Source organism: Ambystoma mexicanum, chromosome 1p (assembly GCF_040938575.1).
Source record: "Ambystoma mexicanum isolate Mex_15411 chromosome 1p, UKY_AmexF1_1, whole genome shotgun sequence".
Classification (NCBI taxonomy): Eukaryota; Metazoa; Chordata; class Amphibia; order Caudata; family Ambystomatidae; genus Ambystoma; species Ambystoma mexicanum.
In genome coordinates, this window is record NC_090921.1 from 601,558,926 (window position 1) to 601,581,265 (window position 22,340).

Consider the following 22,340-nt stretch of genomic DNA (forward strand, 5'->3'; position numbering starts at 1 on the left):
GAGATTGGTGCTAGATTACCTGGGTTGATATTGAGGGATTTTTGCGTGGAGGAATTTGTCTCCATGTCCATGTATTGATTTATGTGCAATGCAGAGGGCTTTGAAGTTGATGCATTTCTTTACTGGTAGCCAATGTAGACTCCTCAGGGATTGGGTGATTAAAATAGCTGTTTCATGTATGTTGGAGTCTATGCACAACATTTTATGTAACAAAATTGACAGGTTCAAGTTGATGAGATTGCATATATAAAATTGAAGTAAGTTTGATGAAATGATTATTTATTAGCATAAGGTGGCCCTCCTGTCCAGATTGCAACTGCTGACGGGAACAATCACACAGCCTTATATGCACATCGCCTTGGAACCCTTGGTGGTTCCATACTACCAGGTAACACCATAGCATGTTGTTCTGTTACTGGTGAAATGTATAGCAAGGTAAACAAATATATACTTGAAAAGCTGCACCTGCAAAACATGTTTATCCTAAAAGTTAACTGCAACTTATTTATTACAGTACAGTATCATCAAGTGGCATTTATACAGTATTTGATTCACCAATGGTTTATCAACTACTACACAATTTTAAATACATGTATATATAACACAACTCCCTCCTTGTACATTGAAAAGACATCTTCCTTACCTTTTATCCGCCAATGGTTTTAGTGCTACCCTACATTTGTTCCATGTGCACCTCCGCATCATCCAACACTCGGTCTACTTTCAAGGGACCAACTGATTTCCACTTTTAGACCACCACACGATCTACGAACCCAGACCTGATCACCAGTCTCCACTATGGTGAGTCTCACACCATGTTTATTATCATGTATTCTTTTCATTTCATCATTTTTAATCATAATTCTCTCTCTCAGAGCTGCCTCATGCCAATCCACAAAACGCATCCTTCCCATCCATGGAGGGCACACTGAAGTGGCAGCTTTTCTTCTCCTCAAAACCTCAAATGAAATGAGACCTTTAGTTGAGTGTGGAGCTTATCTTTAAGCCTGCATCAACTTCTCTATACATTCCTCCCAAAACAGGCCAGAACTGATTGCCATGTCCACACCTTGCATAAGCGTCCTGTTAAATCTTTCAACAATACCATTTGTCGAAGGGGGGAAAAGAGCATTTTTGTGGTGTTCATTGGCCATGCCTTTAAGAATGTTCTTCATAATCCTAGAGTCAAATTGAACACCAGTATCTGTTAAAATTCTCAGAGGAAACCCTTCTGTCTGAAATATGCCATCCATAAACTGTACTACTGCCTTTGAATCCGTCTCAAGTACACATTTCACTTCCACCCATTTCGAGTATAAATCCACCAGCACTAACCCATATTTCCTGACACCTCCTCTTAACCACAATGGACCCAAGATATCTAAAGCTATGTATTCTCATGGAAGCCTGGGGAAATCAAATGGTTTGAGAGGTTGAACATAAGTTTTAAGAACGTTATCAGAGGCTGCACACACCAAACATTCTTTAAACATAATCTCAGCCTCAGAATCCAAACCCGGCCACCAATAGTCAGCTCTCAGCCTATCTTTGGTTTTGGATATGTCTAGATGATCAGTGTGAGCCAACTCCAGTAATTCTTTCCATACCCCCACAAGAGGCACGTACAATGGGACCGTCTTCTTCCCTTAAATCATTCCTTGCACTGTGAAACACACCAAAACCCATATCAGCTGGCCAACCTAACCAATTACGCCAGATACAATCTTTGACTCCAATCAGTTCTTGATCTTCCTTTAGGGCAGTTTGCCACTCATCCCTAGAGATCGTGTCCTCACACACCAAAAACACATCCTGCACCGGTTCCTCAGTAACTTCATCACTACTGCAGACAGCATTTCTGGAAACAAAATCCGCAATTACATTGTCTTTCCTGGACACATCTTTAATTTCAATTTCAAACTCATGTCCTTGCACTGCAGTTACACAATTCACTATGCATCTAGATATGCTATCTAAACCTTTTGATGTGAATACTGCCATTAACGGTTTGTGATTAGTAAGAATAGCACATTTTCAGCCCCATACAAATGTCTTACACTTCTTTATTGCCCATAACAATGAAAACCCCCCTTCTCTATTACCGAGTATCTAAGCTCAGCATCTTTAAGAGACCTTGAAGTAAAAACTATAACCCTGCCACGGCACAGTTGTAATGAGGCACATCTATTTAGTACAAACAATTAACATCCATTAACATCCAACATACATAAACAATTGAATACGTATTATAAAAGACAAAGTAACACAAAAAAGAGGATACATATCATAAAAAGTTAAACATAAATTTCATAGACAGAGTCATAGCACACAGTGCCTATCTGGCCCCATAGACTCTTTCACAAAAGACCCAAGACCATACATAAACACCTTGTCTATTGAATTCCTTATTAAGATGATTGCTTCTGCACAATGTTTCACCTTATTCTTTAAAAAGTGTAATTTTAGCCATTTGTTTATTGTATTGTATTGTATTGTATTGTATTGTATTGTATTGTATTGTATTGTATTGTATTGTATATTTATATAGCACTCTTTCCCCACTTGTGTGGCCTCAATGCGCTTTTTCTTCAGTTGAACGCCCTTGGTGACCGTAGTCGATGTGGTTGGAAAGTTCTAGGGGGTTTAGTTTAAGTGATGCGTGTGTGCATGTTGCCGTTCTAGGACTTGGGTGGCTGGCAAGGCGCGACTAAGCAGCCCAAGAGAGGTCAGACACATGGGTGGGTGCTGGTGAGGGTACGAGAGAGTCTATGTGAGGCCAGCTGTACCAAGTTCCTTTCGGGTGGTGGTCACTGTATGCTAGTGGCAGAGGTGTTGTGGTACGTCAGATGTTTCCGTCTGGTCGGCTATGTGTGCACTAGACCGGATGTGCTTAGCCGTAGGCGTGTTCTATCCTGCATGGATGCTTGGCGGTGCCTGCGGCCCATGTCCACGCTAGTGGTGTGAGATATACGTACCTTAGGCTGCGATGTTGCTCTAAGTCTATACCAGGGGGCCTGGCTTTCCTAATGTCGCAGGTATTAAGCCGTGATGGAGGCGTCACCTGGAATTTGAGAGTCCTGTATAGTGGGAGAGAGGTCTACACCTAACAGTACAGTGTGAGTATAAAGGATAAGCACAGCTAGATATTAGAGTCCTGTCTAGTGGGAGAGAGACCTACACCCAACAGTGCATGTTTGGATACCAGCAAGGATGGCTAGAGTTGTGAGTTCTGCATGGTGGGTGGGAGGCCCACTCCTAACGATTCCATTTGAGTACCAGGGCTTGAGAATCCACAGCAGGAACTGATAATCCTGTACAATTGGACGGAGGCCCACACCCAAACGTGCAGCCTGGAAAAGAGAGTAGGCACAGCCAAATCCGAGCGTCCTGCACAGTGGGAGAGGGTCCATGCCCAACAATGCAATTTGGGTGAATAACCAGACACAGCCACAACTGAGAGTGGAACAATATTATCCTTACATACCAGCAAAATCAGTTCTGGCCTGTGTTGGGAGGATTTTATAGAGAAGTTGGTGCTGGTTTACAGATTAGCTCCACTCCCAACTACAGGTCTCATTCCATTTGAGGTTTTGAAGAGAAGAAAAGCTGCCACTTCAGTGTGCCCTTCATGGACGGGAAGGATGCGTTGTGTGGAGTGGGATGAGGCAGCTCTGAGAGAGAGAATGATGATTAAAAATGATGAAATGAAAAGAATGCATGATAATAAACATGGTGTTAGACTCACCAGAGTGGAGACTGGTGATCAGGTCTGGGTTCGTAGATCGTGTGGTGGTCTAAAAGTGGAAAGCAGTTGGTCCCTTGAAAGTAGACCGAGTGTTGGATGATGCAGTGGTGCTAGAAGATGGTTGCACATGGAACAAATGTAGGGTAGCACTAAGACCAATGGTGGATACAGGCTAATACATTCTTATTTCATCACTTGGACTCCTGTGGATCCTTCATCACTTCATTGAGCCATGCTTGCTGGATTGTAGAATTCATCATCAGGGAGACTTTATTTCTCTAAAAGAACACCAATAAAACATCACACTTCCATCCAATAATACAGTCATCTTAAAAATGCATTGCTAAACATTCATTTCCACATACATGTTTTGGTGGTAAACATAGCAAGACATTTATCAAGAAAACAATACTCTGCTAAAACAATGACATCCCCTTGGGTAACTTGCGGGTGCCTGCATTTATCTTAAAGGAAATAAGTAAAGGGAACACTGTGTCAAATATTTAGCAGAAAGCAAATATTGAAGCAAAAAGTTTCAAAGTCATAAGGTAGCACATTCAGCAGAAATCTTTAGGAAACCTCTTGACTTTTCTTTTTATGATTCAAACTCTCTCCGCACATCCATTGCCTCTTTCTCGCAGATGTATTTATGAGCCTTAGCACAAGTGTCATCATTCCAGTTGTTTAGGAATGGCAGTGCATCGCAATGACCAGTCCCCACCGTAGCACAATGTTCGCTTGAGCCAGAATTATCCGGTTGGCTACACTTCCAAAATCTGAAGGGGAAAAAGAGCAGAGTAAATGTGGGCTCCATTCAGATTTCTCTGACACAGTGCATTCAGAAACTCCTTTCTCAGTCCCAGTTCATGTGGGTCTCATTGACTCAAGGTGCAATGAAGGCTCAGCTTCTGCAGTGACGTAACACTCATGAGGCCATAAATCCACAGCTCGACCTTTATAAGCATTGATACACAACCACCGTTTGTCGTGGTATGTTTTGGACTCCTTCTTTTGACTACTCCTTTCATGGATCAGAGAGTGAAAATAATAAAACCATTCAAAATAAAGAGAAACTAACCATGGAACGAATGATTCAATTGAAGGCACATTTGGTAGCCTCAGTTACAAACACAGCTTGTGGTGTGAATTACAGCTTACTGTAGTATTAGAGAGCAAACAGTAATAAAGAACCACACAAACACAAACAAATATGCATCGTGGGTTAATCAATATTTTGGAATCAGCATTTGGCCTCCTGATGGAACTAAAACGAATGGTATTGAGCATTGAATGGAAAACATGTATCAGCAGCTAAGTAAAATAGAGCGGTCTTGCTGTATGCCATGCCCACCCCTTCTCCACACTCCCAATTACATAATTGCCCTAAAAACATTTGACCTAAAACATTTGATCAAATTTTTCTGACCTTTTTTTCGGTCAAATTAAATATATGTATGGTGGTGGGTAAGGGTATAGATTAGGTTGAGGGGAATTGAGGGGGTTTGCGGGGGCTCTCCCCCCACATTTTAGACCGAAGGAAGGTCAAATAAATTCGATCAAATGTGATTAGGTCAAATGTTTTAGGTCAAATAGACCCAAACCTTATGGACACCTGCATTGCACTTTCTGACATGCAACATACTTCTCCTATTGGCTGGCCTTGGTGCTCATCAAAGAGTGCCAACTTTGTTTTACTCTTATGTTTTCGGTGGAATGGCATGCTTTGTTAGGTCATGTGTATTATTTTTTTCCTTGAAATCAGCTTTTTTTGTGGATGCTGGGAGTAAATTATCTTGCGTTGAAGGTAAACACAGCCATCAGTGATGTGCATTTGCCGCACTGAGTGCTTGTTTTGACTTGCCTAAAGAAGAATGGATTCCATCCCAGTTGAGAGCATGTTTGGAAATGTGCACCTCTACAGGTTAATATTAATTAATGCAGGGCAGGACACTAAACAGAGCACTAAGAAGGACATGGTCTGTGTCTCTCATCTAAACCTACGATTAAATGAATATGTGATAGATTCAAGAACTTTTATTAAAAACAATCTGGAGACTTAGTAGGATAGATGGAGTTGCATATGTCCTGGTAATGAACAGACTTGATGGTTCTGCTCATCCTTCCTTTCCATTTTGTCTGGTTAGCTATGAAATCAAAATGTAAAAGTGAAGGTAGAACTGGGTGCTGGGGGGAGTGGATGATGGTGAAACAGGTAGGGAACTGACAGATTAGATATGAAATAATTTTGTTTTATGGACTGAGTGTTGAAACATTATCATTGGATAATGATCAACCACCACGTTATGGCCCGAGGCAAAGCCGAGGCCCATAAATTGTTGAAGGGTCTTTATCCCAAGTGATAATGACCCCATGAGGTCTAAAAGGCTATTAGCACATTATGGTAGTAGCAATGCATGTTTTGGTAGTGAAGTAACAATATTTAGTTTAAGAGTGAGTAAAGTAAATAGACAAAATGAGTTAAAAGTGAAAGCATTTTCCAATGTTTTCGTTTTCTCTTTTTTCTGTTAAATAGCATTCTTCAGCAAAAAATGCTCCTTGCCGAGACGACGTGACTTGTTGAAAATAGGCTTGCTGGTTCATTGTTGTTTGCCTGTCTGTTTCTGAAGACATTGGATCTCATTTTGTTGAAAAACCAAATTGCCCGGAGCGGACGGCTTATGTTTGTCCTGTCCAGGTAATTTTCATCATGAGGAGTGTAAAGAAGTGAGGGAAGTCTCTTTACACTTATTTATTTGCACTCCATCGTGCAAATAGAGTAAACGTTGCCTGCGATATATGCATGGCAGGGCAGCGTTTATAATGATTTCCTATGGTAACCACCTGCTTTTTACACCAGCCCCGGCCCTCAACTTCAAAAACAGTGAAAATCCCAGAGAGCATGAACGGAAGCGTTAAAACGGGCATAACAGGAGACTTTCCAAGAGACTCGGAAATGAGCCCCAGAATGCTGTTAATACCAATAGTTATTGACTGTACTCAGCATTCTGATTGACTGAGTGGAGGTCAATAACGATTTGTATGTGCTAATAGTTGTTGGTAGCAGTTTGTCAATGATCTATGTACACATCATGAAGCTGCTGGTTGAGGGATGATACTCACTGATGGACTTGAATGGCTGAAGCAACTGTGTATGTGCGCGCGTGTGTGCATTTTATCTTTGTGTTTATTTGAAAAACTGGGATGTCAATTTCACTCAGAAATGATTGACTATTGTACATCTACAGATGGTGGAGGATGTCCCAGGAAGGGTGCCTGTACAATAGCACAAGCATGAGACCAGGTAGTGAGCAAGTGGATGAGGTGGTGAACAAAGTAGGAGGTAGACCAGGGACAAAATAATGAATATCTGACTTCCAAAGGTAAAATTACCCTGTGTGTGTGGGGGGTGGGGGGTAGGTGTGGGGGTATTTTGAGTGATGCAAACTACAGAGGAGCACTCTGCAAATATACAAAATTACAGTATTACGCAAAACTGCAAAGTCAGGTAGGGAGGATAGGAAAGGTAGTAGTGGGTACCTTCTCTTTGTGCAGTATGTCAAGTTTAAGGGATCATTTGAAGACATCCATAGTTAGGATGGTTTTGATTGTGATTGGTAGCGGGTTCCAATAAGTGGGAAGGGCATGGAGAAGGATCAGAAGCAAGAGGGGTAGAGGGAGGCGTGCAGCAGTGCATTTGACTGCAGATGAGGAGCAGAGTGAACACAATGGTGAACAGTTAGAGGTACAGTCAGCCGGGTGATGGGCAAGACATTTGATACTTTTGTAGACTAGAAGAATTAACTTGAAAAGGCAGTAGTTGTGCATTTAGAATCATCTACCATGGTATCACAAGGTAGACATGGGGGAGGATCTCAGTAGGCTATATAAAGAGTGGATAGCAAAGTGAGGACTTTGTCTACAGGGAGGATGGAGTAGAGAGGAAGGCCAGGGAGTAGGCACGAGCAGGAGTGAAGTTTGTGGAGAAGTAGGGTGGAAATTAGTGTTTTTGTAAAGTGGTTAGAAAAGGAAACATTTTCTGAATTTAGAGACAACTTTTTGAAGATGCTCGATGAAAAGGCCCCTCTTCGATCAAAAACTGTAATAGATAACCCTGGCCACAAAAAATGGTACACCCCCCACCACACAACAATAAAAAAGGAAAAATGTAAATTGGAACTATGGTGGTTAAAACATCAAACCAAAGAAAATAAAAAGACCTGGAAGGGTAGATCAAACCTATAAAAATTAAATCATTGAAACGAAAAAGGAGTACTACAACCTTGAGATAAGCCAAGCTTCCAACTGCCCAAAAAAACTCTTTGAGATCCTTAGACATCTTGAAAGTCCCAAGACTCTCCAAACCCCATTTGCTCCTTCCACATAGGACTCAATAGCTGTACAAAAAGCTTTCTAAGCCAAAATAGTAAAGGCTAGAGAGAAAATCAAAGAGGAACTGCCTAATGCTGCCAACCCAAATGAGCAACAGTTCCCTGAATTTAGAAATGAAAGTCCAGATCTTTTTGCCTTTTCGCCAATAACTATTCCCTATATGCAGAAATGTATATCTTCCATGCATCCCACTTCATGTAAGGAACATATTCTCCCCCCAAGTTAAACCTAGAACATAAAGGCCTATTAGCTCCATTTCTGACTAGATTTGTTAACGCATCTTTCAGAGACGGCAGGAGTCCCATGCCAATTAAAACAGTTTTGGTTACTCCACGGCTAAAAATCCCAATTTAAATCCAAATGACCCGGGCAACCTCAAGCCTAAGACAAAATGCCACTTTCTCCTTAAGATCTTCAATAAACTTGCCTGTGTGCAATTTAAAGCCTTCGTGGAAACTCACAATATCCTCCACGACAGACAATCTGGCTTTCAACCATTTTACAGCACTGAGACAGCATTACTAGACCTGCAGTCACACATGCTGGGAATCACTGAAAAGGGCAAAGTGGGCTGTTGGTTCTCTTGGATTTGTCGGCGGCATTCAATTTGGTGGACCATGAACACCTTCTACACTCCGTACGTCACCTAGGACTTTGCTCCGAGGCGGCGGCCGACTGGTTCCACTCTTTTCTATCTGAACGTGAATCCAAAATTTAGTGGGGATCGGCCCATTCTCCAATTGCCCCTATCTGGTGTGGAGTCCCTCAAGGGGCTAGCTTATCTCCTATTCTGTTCAACCTATACAATAGGCCACTTTGTTTTGTACTAGACGATATGGGTGTATTTTTTACCAACTACGCAGATGACACCAGGCTAGTCCTAGAATCTACAGGGGACCACCTAATTGACAATAGGACTCTTACCAACCTCTACCATCAGATATAGCTTTGGATTTCCTCCAATTGGCTTTGTTTTAATGGCAACAAAACAGAGATCCTCTGTTTTCGGCTATCTTTATCTTTATCTTTGGCTCAAGACAGGCCCGGCCGAAATTGCGCCCTGCCTTTACGAGCTTTAGAATCATACCGGTTCAAACCAAGGTGAAAACACTGGGTGTCCAGTTGGAGGCCACTCTAAACTCTGAGGCACAAGTTAACCAGCTGAGCCAAAATTGAAATAACCATCCTTATCTCCTTAGAAATATTCGCCCTTACATCTCTGAGAGGAATTGTGCCACTATCACCCGGGCAACTATTATCTCAAAGTTCGACTATTGCAACTCCCTACTGATGGGAGCTTCAAGTTCCAGCCTAGAAAAATCCCAAGTATTACAAAACAATACAATACGTATCTTCTGTTCATGTTCTGACGCCCCGATGCTTGCGAGGCTGTCTGGCCTGGCATCAAAACAGAAGTAGCCAAGGTCAGTTATTTATTCTTCAAATTAGTGAATGTGCGAAGGATGAATCATCCCTTATTAATGGCCAAAGAAAGAACAGCAAAAGTGGCAAGTTTTATTTGATTAAGACATTTAAATACCGCATAATGGACCAGAATAATGGTTTCCTGTCACATGAGTTGAGGATGGAAATAGAGTTCAGCTTGGGTTCCTAGAACAAGGATAGTGAGTGCCTGTACTCCCATACATTCCCACAGAGAAGCATACTTTGCAAGGCCAAGTTCAAAGACAATCTACATGGCAGAAGGCATGGGTGATGAGAGATGTTGGGCTAATTGGGTGGGCGGTAAAGTCAAGTCCATCTCCTTAAATTTGTAAGTGTGTTGGCCCCTGTGTACGAGCTTACTTTATTTATTTCTAGAATTTGTTACACGCCCAAACCCGAAGGTATCATGGAGTAGGTTATATAGAGTGCTTGTCTGGTTGCAGGATTAATCACAATACAGGTAGAATTAGTTGCAAAGGTTAGTTACAATACAGACAACACATTTTGGGATGCAAGATGAGTTACAATGCAGGCAGAATATTTCAGGATACAGTGATAGCAGTGTGCTCAAGGTGACAGAATGGAGACACTACTGGTTAAAATTTGTTGAAGAGCCATGTTTTGATAAGTCTCTTAAATCGCTGGTGAGAGGGCTAATTCCTAATGTGCATAGGAAGGGAGTTCCAAATCTTAGGTGCAGCTCCTGGGAAGCTGGCAAGCCCCCGCCTAGAATGCTTGAACCTCGGGACAAATAGGTGTGTGCTAGATCCCGATGTGAGGGATCTAGCAGAACTTTTTTGGGTGACACAGTTAGTGAGGTATGAGCGGGCATCATTGGTGATAAATGTGTGTGTGATGATAAAAGTCTTAAATAGGATTCTAGCTCGGATGGGTTGGCAATGTACTTCTCTCCTAATGTTAGAAATATTATAGTATCTTTTGAATCCAAATGCTGCCCGTAATGCTTTGTTTTGTAGCAGTTGTAATTTCACAGGTTAGTACTTGTATTTCCTAGTAGGAGGATGTTGCAATAATCAAGTTTAGATAGTATGAGGGCTCAAGCTAGGGTAAGGCAGTTTTGTGGGCTGAGAAATTGGCAGCTGAGTGCGATGAGTTTGACTGTATAGGTAGTAGCAGAGGAGAGGGCACTGATGTATTAAGTCATAGTAAGGTTGGTAACTAGATAAACACCCAGTGTTTTGACCTGTTTGAATACTGGGATGGATGTTCCGTCAATGGTTATGGCTGAGTAGTCACCGTGAAGAGTTTATAGTCGGGAGGGGGGACCTACAATTAGGATCTCTGTTTTTTCATCATTGACACACAAGCTATTAGTGGCCATCCAATTTTGTATGAAGGCATAGATCTTGTTGATAGAGGTGGAATCTTGTTCCAGGTCTCTCGTGATGAGGATGAGGATGAAGATCTGTGTATCGTCTGCGAAAATGGCGTCAGGTGCTGCAAATAGGAGTTTGGTATGTGTGTTATATAAGGTGGGATACATGCAAGAGCCTTGAGGGACCCCCTAGGGGTACAGGGATAGGGACAGCAGCCTCTTCACCAAAGGATACTCTCGAGGTACGTTCTGATAGGAATGACTTGACCCATAGGGTGGCATCTGAAGAGAAGTTGAAGTTTTCTGAAAGAGCATTGCATAGCTTGCCATGGTCTACCAAATCAAATGCAGCAGACAGATCGAGTAAGAGGAGATTGCACAATTTTTCAGAGTCTGTTATGGTGTCCATATGGATTTTAAGGTCTAGTAGGCCGTTTCTGTGCTGTGCTTAGGCTGGAAGCCTGAGTGTCTGGCTCCTAACAGGTGGTTACTTTCTAGATACTCTTGCACTTAGGAGTAGGCTATTTTGTCGACTATTTGCAATAGGAAAGGAACCTTAGTAATGGGTCGGTAGTTAGTGGGTATAGCAGGGTCAATAGAAGGTTTCTTAAGAAGTGGGGTTACCCAGGCTTCTTTGATACTGGCGGGGACAGAGTTGGTGGTGAAGGAGGCATTCATAAAGTTGGTAATGATGGGTACTAGGGTAGGGGAGTCAAAGTTTGACTAAGCGAGCAGGAAATCTATCACCTTTACAGTTGGTAGGTTTCAGCGCAGAGATGGTGTTTAGAAACTGGTCTTGGGAAACAGTGGTGAATTTGAATTGGGGGGCTGGTTTTCCCGCGCCAGCATCAGGCTCAAGGAGAGGTGTACTTTGCCGACCAGTAATTTCCTTTTCCTTAGTATTTTCTCTTGTAGTGTAAAGATTTTAGAAGCTAGGGCATACTGGATAGTGGTTAACCAGGCTTTGCTTGAGTTAGTGGAGATGGTGGAGGGGATTGGGGCTTGGGCTTCCACTAAAGAGAATGGTTATTTGGTATTGGATGAGGCGTTATTTATGAGAGTATTCAAAGAATTCACTTTGTGAGCTATCATCGCTGATTTACAGGTTTTGTTGGCTAGCAAAAATGTGTTTGTTGTGGCTGTGGTCAGAGACTTTTTATGTAAGTGCTCCAACACTCTTTTGTTCTGTCAAAGGACAGTGAGCTCTTCATTGAACCACAAAATGGTTTGTTTAGTGTTGCAGGATATTTTAGACGTGAGCAGGGCTACTGGATCAATGGTCGATTTGAGGCAGTTGTGCTATATAGTGGAAATACTATCAAGGTTGGTATTTCATGTTGGGTAGGTCTTGAGGGTATCAGTCAGGATAGGAACGAGATTTTCTGCTGTAAATTTGCAGTTATTTCTCACTGAGATAGGGCAGGGTGTGGGTTGGGGCGCACCCTGAGTTTTCGTAGTCAGAATGTCAAAACTTATTAGGTAATGGTCTGACCAAGTGATTTCAGAGATGGATTCTAGCGATAGATTTACATTTAATGATAGGATCCAGTCCAAGATTCTACCTTCGGAATGCGTGGGGGAGTTAACAATCTGAGTAAAATGCATTTCTTAGAGGACCGTGTAAAATGCGGTAGCTTTATGGTACAGTTTGTCATTAAATCCAAGATTGATGTCACCTAAGATAATACATTTGGTATTAGTCTTGAGGAGGGGGGTGATAAGTAAAGGGGATGTCTGATTCGGGGTGCTTTGCATTATTCAGCGGTCTGTAGATGATGAGAAAGTTGATTGTGGTTTTAGGGTTGGTTGTAAGTTTAGTAGAAGCAGTTTGTATCCTGACACCAGGTCTAGTGGGCAGGGCCTGAACTCTAGTGTGGATTTGGCTATAATGGCTACTCCTCCTCCTATGGTATCCTAGCAGTCAGCCCTAACGATGGTATAGTCAGGAAGGATGGCCAGGGCAAGTAGAGGGCCTGAGGCTGGGTGTAGCCAAGTTTCAGTGACGACTAGGAAGTCTAGATGTTGGTCGAGGAGTAAGTCATGAATGTAAATAGCATGCGCTCCTAGTGACTGTGCATTTAGAAGGGCCCCTTTGATGCTGGAGTTGGACGCTGACAATGGGGAGGAGAGATCTGTAGGAGTGGAAATGGTGATGTATGGGATATGCACCTTAGGCCGTGTTGAGTCCTGGTTACACTGCAGTGTAGAGAGGGGTTGAGGGGTGGTGGACCCGAGGTATACATGCAGGGGTGGGGTAGGCAAGTTCATGAGGATAATCTCGATAGCCTTGTGCTCCCAAGGATGGGGAGGGTGGTGGAGAGTAAGGTTGCTGGCATTCTTGAACTGAGATGCTCGCGATGTGTTGTTCCTAAGCAAGGGGCAGTAGACCCTGGTGAGCGTACGGGCTAGTGGATGGGGTATCCCCAGGGGGGCTGGCTAGGTATTTAGGAACTGTTACTTCTCAGGGCTGGGCAATAATTGTTGTGGAATTGCATGGCCAAGTTTCTGGTGGTGGGAAGGGGGAAGCTTTAGGTAGGAAAGGTGTTGAACAAGGGAGAGGGTGGTGCCGGGGACACCAAAGTCGTTCAAGGCCATTTCCGAATTGGGTGAAGGTGCCTGCTGTATAGGGCAGTAGACTAGGCATGTTCTGGTCAGTATTGTTTCTATGGTACGACTGTAGTAACGATCGATGTGACTGAGTAGGGCAGGGCTTCTTATGTGCATTACGATAGTAAGCTATGTTGGAGTAAATGCGCTCAATACAATACAGAGGGCGATAGGGGCAAGGGCTACAGCGATAGTGAGTCACAGATCTCTATTTCCTCTAGGCGCAAAGCGTGCATGTGCAAGCAGTCTCTATGAGATATCGGGCATGGTTGACGTTGCAGTACACAGAGCTAGGCGATATCATAAGGGAGCACTGTTATGGGCTGGGTGTATCCTCCTAGGTATAATCGATAGTAAGCAGATACAACATGATCTGAAATAACAACAGCGAGCAGGATGCAACTTAAAATGAGTTAACAACAGGGAGCAAACTGCAACAAGATTTTCTGTTACCAGCGATATGCAGAGTTGAACATGATCTGAGTCACCAGCCATATGCAAAGTACAACTAATACGGATTATCTCATTGTGTAGGATGCAACAGTGTGCCTCGTATAAAAGGAGGTGAGGTATACAAGGATGGAGCGGAACATAATCATACGCGGTGAGGTGGCTTAGCTCTTCTTCGGTACATGCTACGTGCAGCAGGAGGGAGGTGACTATAGTAGTATGCTGAGCGGGGGAAGGTTCGGGCAGGAGGGCATACAACGGATAGAGTTTGAGAGTTAGTTATGGTGCCAAACTTGCAGAAATGGGTGTAGTCTGGTTGTCACAGCGATTGGGCTGGATTATGCTGCATCACGTGTCGTATTTTGGAAAGTTAGAGGAGGGCGCACATGCTCGCGGGTAAGGTGCAATAAGGACAAAGAGCAGTGGCTTACCGACAATGCTCGATGATGAGTACAGGACTAGTTGATATATGGAGGGACGGTCATTGATCACTACTCCAGGCTACTCACGGCTCCGACAGGCTCAGACTGGAGCCTTTGATATCGTGCCTCCGATCAGAGAGCCGGCTTTCGCCTGCCGGTCCTCCTGATTGGCTAATATGTTGTCAGGCACCCAATCAGCTCGGTACGGCGGGCTCCTGGTAGTACAGCACAGCAGAGATTAGGAGGCGGCCATCTTGACAAGCATCAAACAAACATGTTTGTAAACAAACACCATGGAAACAATGTCTTTGGTAACAAGTAGTTATGATGGCCACAGATTTAGATGGTAGAGCGGCACTTTCGAAGTGCATTGATGGCATTTCGCATCAAATGGCAAATAAAGTAGCAGCGAGCTACGTGAGGTGCAACAAAGCCAGATAGGCTTACCTCATGGCAATGAAGATGAAGATCGATGATGGTAGGCTGCTCCGACAGCACACGGTGCAGGGAGTGCCTTCCTAGGCTCACAGGAACTTACGTGCTGCTAAATTAACCGAATGTTCCAGACATGGCACGAGCGTGCCAACCAATTGTAGAGGGCCGTATAACAAAGGGCCTTATAGTTTGAGAGCCAATGACAAACCGTGTACTTAACAGTGTTGAAGATTACATGTTTTAGAGAGGGCCGCATAATGAATGGCCTTATAGTTTGAGAGCCAATGACAAACCGTGTACTTAACAGTGTTGAAGATGATATGTTTTAGAGGTAGTCATAATTTGTCCACCTGACAGTAGACAGCCAATCACAATCACAGTCCTTATAGAAAGTATACTTAGATGTTCCCCTTGAACCAATTATAATTGGTTGTAGGTTTTTCTTATTTGCCACATAGTATGACGTCACTTCTGATATATTTTTAGTATAAAGTGTATGTTTTATGAGAAATTTGTCGGGAACTGAGCGAAGGTCCGTTGATGACCGTTGTAACCTCCCTGTTTTAAATAATTGTTAATAAAACAGCAACCATTGCCATCTTCCTGAGCTGGTTCGATTTTTTTGGACTGAACCCCATCCATTTCATGCACATTGCTAAAGATCATACGTTCACTACCATTGGTGCACATAAGGCTTGGGGAAGGGAACCCTGATCTGTAAAGAATTGTTGAAACTCAGTTTAAAGACAAAGCTTCAAGATACTTCTTTTGTGACATCTTTTGACATTGAACTTGGGGAAGGGAACCCTGAAACGTGCTGCCCTGGAACTATATTGAATTTGAGGAAGGGCATCCTGACATTTACAAAGGTGTGGAACTTTATTAATGTAAGTCCAAAAAAAGGAAAAATGACATTGTGTTGAATGGGTTGACAATTGTGGAAAAGAGGCTGAAGAGTAAGCCTGAGCAGGTAATAGCTCAGAACGTTACTTTTGGAACACTGTTTAGTTCATGGTTGACATTCCTACACATTGTTTTGTCTTAGTTGCAAGGGTAAGCATAAGTTTCGGACACAGACACACTTTTCAGTTGAACTTATTGACACCGACTATCCTTAGTTTCCTTAGCATAGGGCAAGTTATGCCTTACACCATCCTGACATTTTCTTAATTACAACCTTTTGTTATACATTGAATCTGTAGTCTGTGTCTCCTTCCATGATGCCAACCTCACAATAGGTGAAGACTAAGTTGCATGGTTGGTGATGTTACAGGTAACGTACTGTGCAGATTGTAAATGTATCAATGGGGGTAAAAAGAACATGCAATCCCATGGGCCCTATAACATGTTTCTGCATGCATTTAAATTTCCTTACGATAGAAAAACTAACAAAATCTGAACTTACCTGCTACCAGGGCATGATCCAGCAGGTATATATAATTGAACAGCGTCAACATCTGTGGGAACGGCATTTTAGGACTTTCGCGCAAAAAAGCTTAACAAAGTGCTTCTCTTTTATCCCATGATTTATGGTGCAGTGTGATTACCACTTTAAACTCTTCCAGCCCCACCTTCCATTCTCGCCTCAGGTTTCTCTAACCTAAGGAACGTTACAAGAAAATGACATCTGAGGGGTGTGACAAAGTCCCCTGCATGACTCTGAGGACTGCTAAGGTGGTGATTTAAGGGCTGGGTGACTCCATAGCTGTTGGATACTGGATAGTCACACGGTTGCCCCCAAATACCTTCTGTCAAGATATAGCCCCAACTTAACCATTAGCTTTCTAAACAGGAAACAGACAATTCTAAGGCCGCACTTGAACTTGTGGGTCTGTGAAGTTTCTTACTGTGATATATGCAGAGTTCATAGACCTGCTCTAATCCGCAGACCTGCCTAAGAAGTCTATGAACCTGCTGGCATGCCAATTACAGATTCCCAGCAAAAGTTGTCCATGGGGCATATTAAATATGGATCTTGTTAAGTTCAATTATACACCCAATGTCCAGCAGGCCCAATTGGGTACAAACTAGACTGCTTAACAGATGTGATGTTCATGGCAATGTAATAGAGCTCTAAAAATGTAAACAAATATCTGGGAGATTCCCCCTATACGTTGGGAGGAATCCACCAGCTGAAAAATGGGGAGCTAACATACTACTAGGGCCGTCTCCTCACACCAGCGACATGACTCATGAGAGACATCTGTGTTGGAATTAAGGTCCAAGCATGATGTCTATACTAAATACTAGTAAGGATCTGGACAATTGCAAGTGCCCTGTATATCCCTTTAGCCCAGCCATAAGGCGTATATGTTACTCTGGATCGACCAGATCCATTCCTACTACCACTACACCCTCCCTGTGACTAGGTGCAATTTCCCCCAGTTAAGTCCAATCCTAGGTTTCTGGTTACCAGTACAGTATGCTCTATGGTGGTCCAGATGCATCTCTAAACACATCTGCCAAGTATGTGTTCTCAGGAGGTTTGTCAGAATCTCTGATCCCTGTCTCCTTGCTCTCCTCCAAACCTTGCGATAGAGCTGGGGTCAGGCTTAGAACAAAGACTCCATCCAAACCAGGTGAAGTGGCTGCACCCATCCTATGCTTAAATAGGAGGCTCAAAACTAGCACTGCTCATACTCCCTTATAAGAAAAACTGCAAGCGGTTTTGATGGGCCCTCACAGTCTTCCATGTGCACTCTTCCATCACAGGGTAAAGAGCTGTAGCAATTTGTGTGTGGGGGATAATCTCAACCAGAGATCACACCCTGGCCACCGACCATCGTCGCCTCTGAGAGATCACAGTGCAGCCGGCCTGCTCAGGGGCTGAATCACTCCAATAGGCTGATGAGAGTCTCTGCTAAGGCATTGGCAAACAATCTCTCTCCCTATTTGGTTAATGAGTCATCTCCAGTTCCTATGGTGTTACCAATGGAAACCATGCAAAGCACTGCATACCACGTCCTGGAAATTTCAAGGGACAGGTTTATTGCCCCAAGGCTATGAACCCTATACTGGGACTTACCATGTCCATCGCTGAGGTCTCCCTCTTGGACTGCACTACTGGATCACTGGCCTGCCTATAAGCTGAAAGGCCATGCCACCATGTTCCCATCCCATCCCACATTGGGATAACTCATCTGCATTCACAAACAGCCTCCTTGGGGCTGGAGTGGGCATTTCTGTGCAACTCTCCATTCTGGGAGTTCTCATTTGTCCTGAGGGTGCAAACCTCATAGACAGACTGGAGGGTTGCACACTCTGTGTTGCTGTCATGCCTCTCAGAGGGGCAAGGTGTAGCTTCCCTACCCAATGGCAAAATGGCTGTACTAACCAGATGTTTCTCTGGGATGGGGTTTGGCCTTGTCTGACCATTCACCTTTGGAGAGTATTTGGGTGTCTCTAGGTCATTGATCATTGGTAGGGGTTGAGGCAATACCCTCAAAGTGTCCAGGGGATAAGAGCCCCTAGCCAGCAGGCTTAGATGTCCTTCATCCTTGATCACCTCCTTCAGTTTAGAAGCATCCCCCAGACCTGGATATTTCCTTGCAGGCAAAGCCCCACCAGGAAAGCAAGCTCTTGCAGTACCTGGTATGATTCATTCTGATCTGGGTCTCCTGGTAACTGCAACTTAGTCAGAATAGGCAGGACCCTGAGCATCTCAACCCCTAGTGGGCTATCACTAAGACTTGCCGCCCTCCTCCTGCTTCTTGGGGAAGCATAACATTAAGATGGATTTCTAAACTCTGACCTTGTGGGGAGACGTTTAGGAGGCCACCCTCGGTTTAGTGAAACAGGGGAACCTTCTGGACAAGCCAGATCTATCTAGGTAGCTTGTCGGGTGGTCAAGACTAAGGCCCTCATTACGACCCCGGCGGTAAGTAATGTACATTACCGGCATGGCGCAACTAACGTGTCCGTGCTGGCCTGAAGCCGTAAAAAGCGGCACATTACGACCCATCTGGCACGAGCATTGCGCCATGCCGGTAATGTAAACTGCGCCATGCCGGTAACGCCCCCAAAATGGCACCTACCGGCATCGTATGCCGCGCAAGGTGCTCCACCGCCACCCCTCCCACCGATATTAGCGGTGACCGCAATCAGCGGTGACCGCAATTAGCGGTGACTGTAAATAAGCGGAACTGGAAGTTGCGTCATCGCGGCGGAACGGGAAAGAGCACGGCGGCCATCTTCAAAAACACAATCCATTGGCATCCTCCGCAACCAGTGGACATCTGACCGTGAGAACCGGCAGAAAATATCAGCTACATCTACCCTTCGAGAAAATGCCTAAAGTTGTCAAGAAAAGTTGTGATCGCCAGCGGCAGGACCGTTTCAGCAGGGAGGAGCTAAACATGTTGGCGGAGACACTCCAGGAAAACGCTGCTGTAGTCTTTTCCACCCAAATGACCAGAGCAGCAATTGCACAGAAGAAGGCCATATGGGCCCTAGTTGCACAGCGGGTCAGTGCAGTGGGAACAGCACCCCGCAACGTGAGACAGTGCCGTAAGCGGTGGGATGATCTCTGGCTCCGCGTTAGGAGCATCCTGTCCGCCAACAGGAACATGGGCATGGCAACTGGCGGAGGATCAGAGTCCCCAATAAAATTGCAGCCCTGGGAGGAAATCTGTGCCAGTATAATCGGCATTGAGTGCATCGAGGGGGTAGGAGAAATGGAGAGAGGTGCACCGACATCAGTCGATGCAGGTAGGTGCCTCAAATCAAGCCATGCAAAAGTCACTAAAGTCCATATTCATGTAAAGCACAATGTTGCCTAATAGTGTTAATGCGACACAACAGCAGAAGACTGCCTACAGCCATTTCTGACCTCCACCCTGTACACATGCAGTATGCACACCCTAACTGTAGGCACCCACATACCTCCATGCTACTTCCACACAAAAGGGAGACAACCTGTATGTCCCAGCCTCCAATGTGCAGCATCTAGTAATCAAAATGATGGCAGTCATCACAATGCCCGCTCAATGTCCGCAGACCCATCAATAACACTTTCCCTCCTTTGCTCCACCACAGGCTCCCTCGACGAGGAAGACACTACTGCCACCACACCTGCCAAGAAGGCCAGGACCGCAGTGCCAGCACACCAACCCTCCACCTCTGCTGTACAGACCGAACCCACACAGCAGAAGAAATCTGTGGGGAAAAACACAGGACAGGGCACTGACAGGCACTACAGAAAGCAGCACGGTACCAGCAGCAGCAGCAGACATACACCAACTGGTGGCCACAGAAGGGACTGTGTCTGCAGGAAGCAGCACAATCGGGGAAATTGCTGCCATTGCAGCTTCCTCTGACAGTGATGCAGGGATTGATGAGGAGATCGTTGTAGGACCCCCTCCTCCCCGCCCTCATTCCCCCTACCTGTCGCAAAGCAGCCAGCATGAAGATGCCACACAGGGGCAATCAGATGTTGAGTCTTGGCCAGGCTCTCCATGCTCAGTGCAAGATGTGCAGGAGGCGAGCAGCCCAATGGAAACACCACTGCCAATATCCATGGCCCAGAAAAATCAACAGTCGTTGGAGGAGATTATCACACGGCAGCACCAACTCTCCTCACTTCTGACTGAGCATGTGGCAGAATGTGGGGGTGCAAGGGCAGGGATGCAGCAATGCGCAGAGACTGTGAAGGCTGCAATACAGTCCTCCACAAAGGACATCTGTGCTGAACTCGCCGCGGTGCGGCACGTGCTCTCTGAGCTAGTTCAGTCAATTAGGGACATGCGTCCCAATGAGCAGCCAGGTACCTCCTCCGCTGCAAGTTCAACCCCAAGCAGCCCCGTCCGCCGATTGGGCAGGAACCTGCGGAGCACAGGCAGGGGTGCCCCGGGGGCCGGGAGAGGGGGCTGCCAATAGTGGCCGCCCAGTGGAAAAATGCAACATCAGCCACTTCATCACAGGCATCCTCACTCCTTTGCAGGGAGTTCAGGGGGGGGGGCAAGGGGGAGTGGGTGTTTTGGGGAGTTCAGGGGGGAGGGGGGAGTGGTTGTGTTGGGGAGTTCAGGGGGGAGGGGGGAGTGGGGAGTGGGTGTGTTAGGGAGTTCAGGGGGGAGGGGGGAGTGGGTGTGTTAAACCAATTCACATTTCCAATACACCTTTCCCTTTTGCACAAATCAAATGTGTGGACATTGCTCATTGCATATGTGTGCTTTATTGGTGTACAGTCCACAGTGTGCATGTCCCAGACACACACAGTGCCCCAAGTGCCGTCTCCATGTTACACACACCAGCTGTGTGTGCTAGAAGCATTGGTTAATGATATTTTGACGCATTTCACGCCCCTCCTGTGCATCGCTGCCTCCTTGAGGTGCTGCCCCATCCCCACCCTCCTCATCCTCATCGTCAGGTGGTTGCAGTTCAGCGTCAGGGGGCAGGGCCACATTTCGTCTGATGCACATATTGTGTAGCATGACACATGCCATGACGATCTTTGCAACCTTCTCATGGCGGTACAGGAGTGCCCCACCAGACCTGCTGAGGCAGCGAAAATGTGCCTTCAGTAGGCCGAATGCCTGCTCAATCACCACACAGGTACGTGTATGTGCACGGTTGAAGTCCTCCTCGTGCTGGTTCTGAGGATTCCTGACGGGTGTAGGGAGCTACCTATTCAGGGGATAGCCTGCATCACCTGTATGTGGGCAACAATGTATGTGTCAGTCATGACATCAAATACCAAACATGATGTGCCACCATGGCATGCATTTGACTTTTACTTTGTACCAATTTTACATGCACAAATGGATTCACACTATGTGACCGGTATATGTGTATTGGTCTCATGGACTGTTTCGAATGCCATCAACCAATTTATGCAGGGGGGTCAAGTGCCTTGTGAGTGCCCATCCACTGTGTTCGTTCATGACGTTTGTTTTGGTGACCTGGCACGTGTCCTGTGATATCAACGCTCACATTATGGCAACATTGCTGTCAGCCTCATGATGACCCCAATGAGCACTACTGATGTTGATAGGGACGTTTTTGCTGCCTTGGTGTCTGTGTAATGGTGTATTGATGTTTCTGTCCGTCATGTGCCTCCTTTGTGCGCAGTTATGGGGGACAGGCCTTTCAGTTGATGGTGTTTGGTGCCGTGCATGCAGGTGCATTACGTTGAAGTCAATGTGGTCTGAATCAGTACAATGCACTTGCAGATGGTTGTGTCATGGTTGGGACACACCTTCATTTACATGGTAGGGCTGCTTACATCGGGCATTATGTGTACAGGTGTCAGCTGACGTTTGTGCTGTTTTAGGGTATGAGCTGGCTCCATTGCCTCTGCTACTCGCAGCCAGGTAATGTATGCATTATCCCCCCCCCCTTTCAGCCAGGTAAAGTATGCATCATTCCCTCCCCCTTTCAGCCAGGTAAAGTATGCATCATTCCCCCCCCCTTTCAGCCAGGTAATGTATGCATCATTCCCCCCCCCTTTCAGCCAGGTAAAGTATGCATTGGTACGTCAATCACCTACCCATGTCGCTCCATGTAGCGTGGTATT

The 22,340-nt window shown here is 45.1% G+C and overlaps 1 protein-coding gene across 3 annotated transcripts in view; it reads right to left on the reverse strand.

Moving 5' to 3' along the window:
* Positions 1-258: 258 nt before the first annotated feature.
* LOC138576543 (hepatic lectin-like) overlaps positions 259-22,340 on the reverse strand; it is a 338,738-nt gene continuing 316,656 nt past the window's right edge. For all 3 annotated transcript variants that reach the window (XM_069649562.1, XM_069649564.1, XM_069649563.1), the window contains one exon: positions 259-4,521. In XM_069649562.1, coding sequence (XP_069505663.1) covers positions 4,341-4,521 — 181 coding nt within the window. In that variant the 3' untranslated portion in view covers positions 259-4,340. The remainder of the gene's footprint in view (positions 4,522-22,340) is intronic.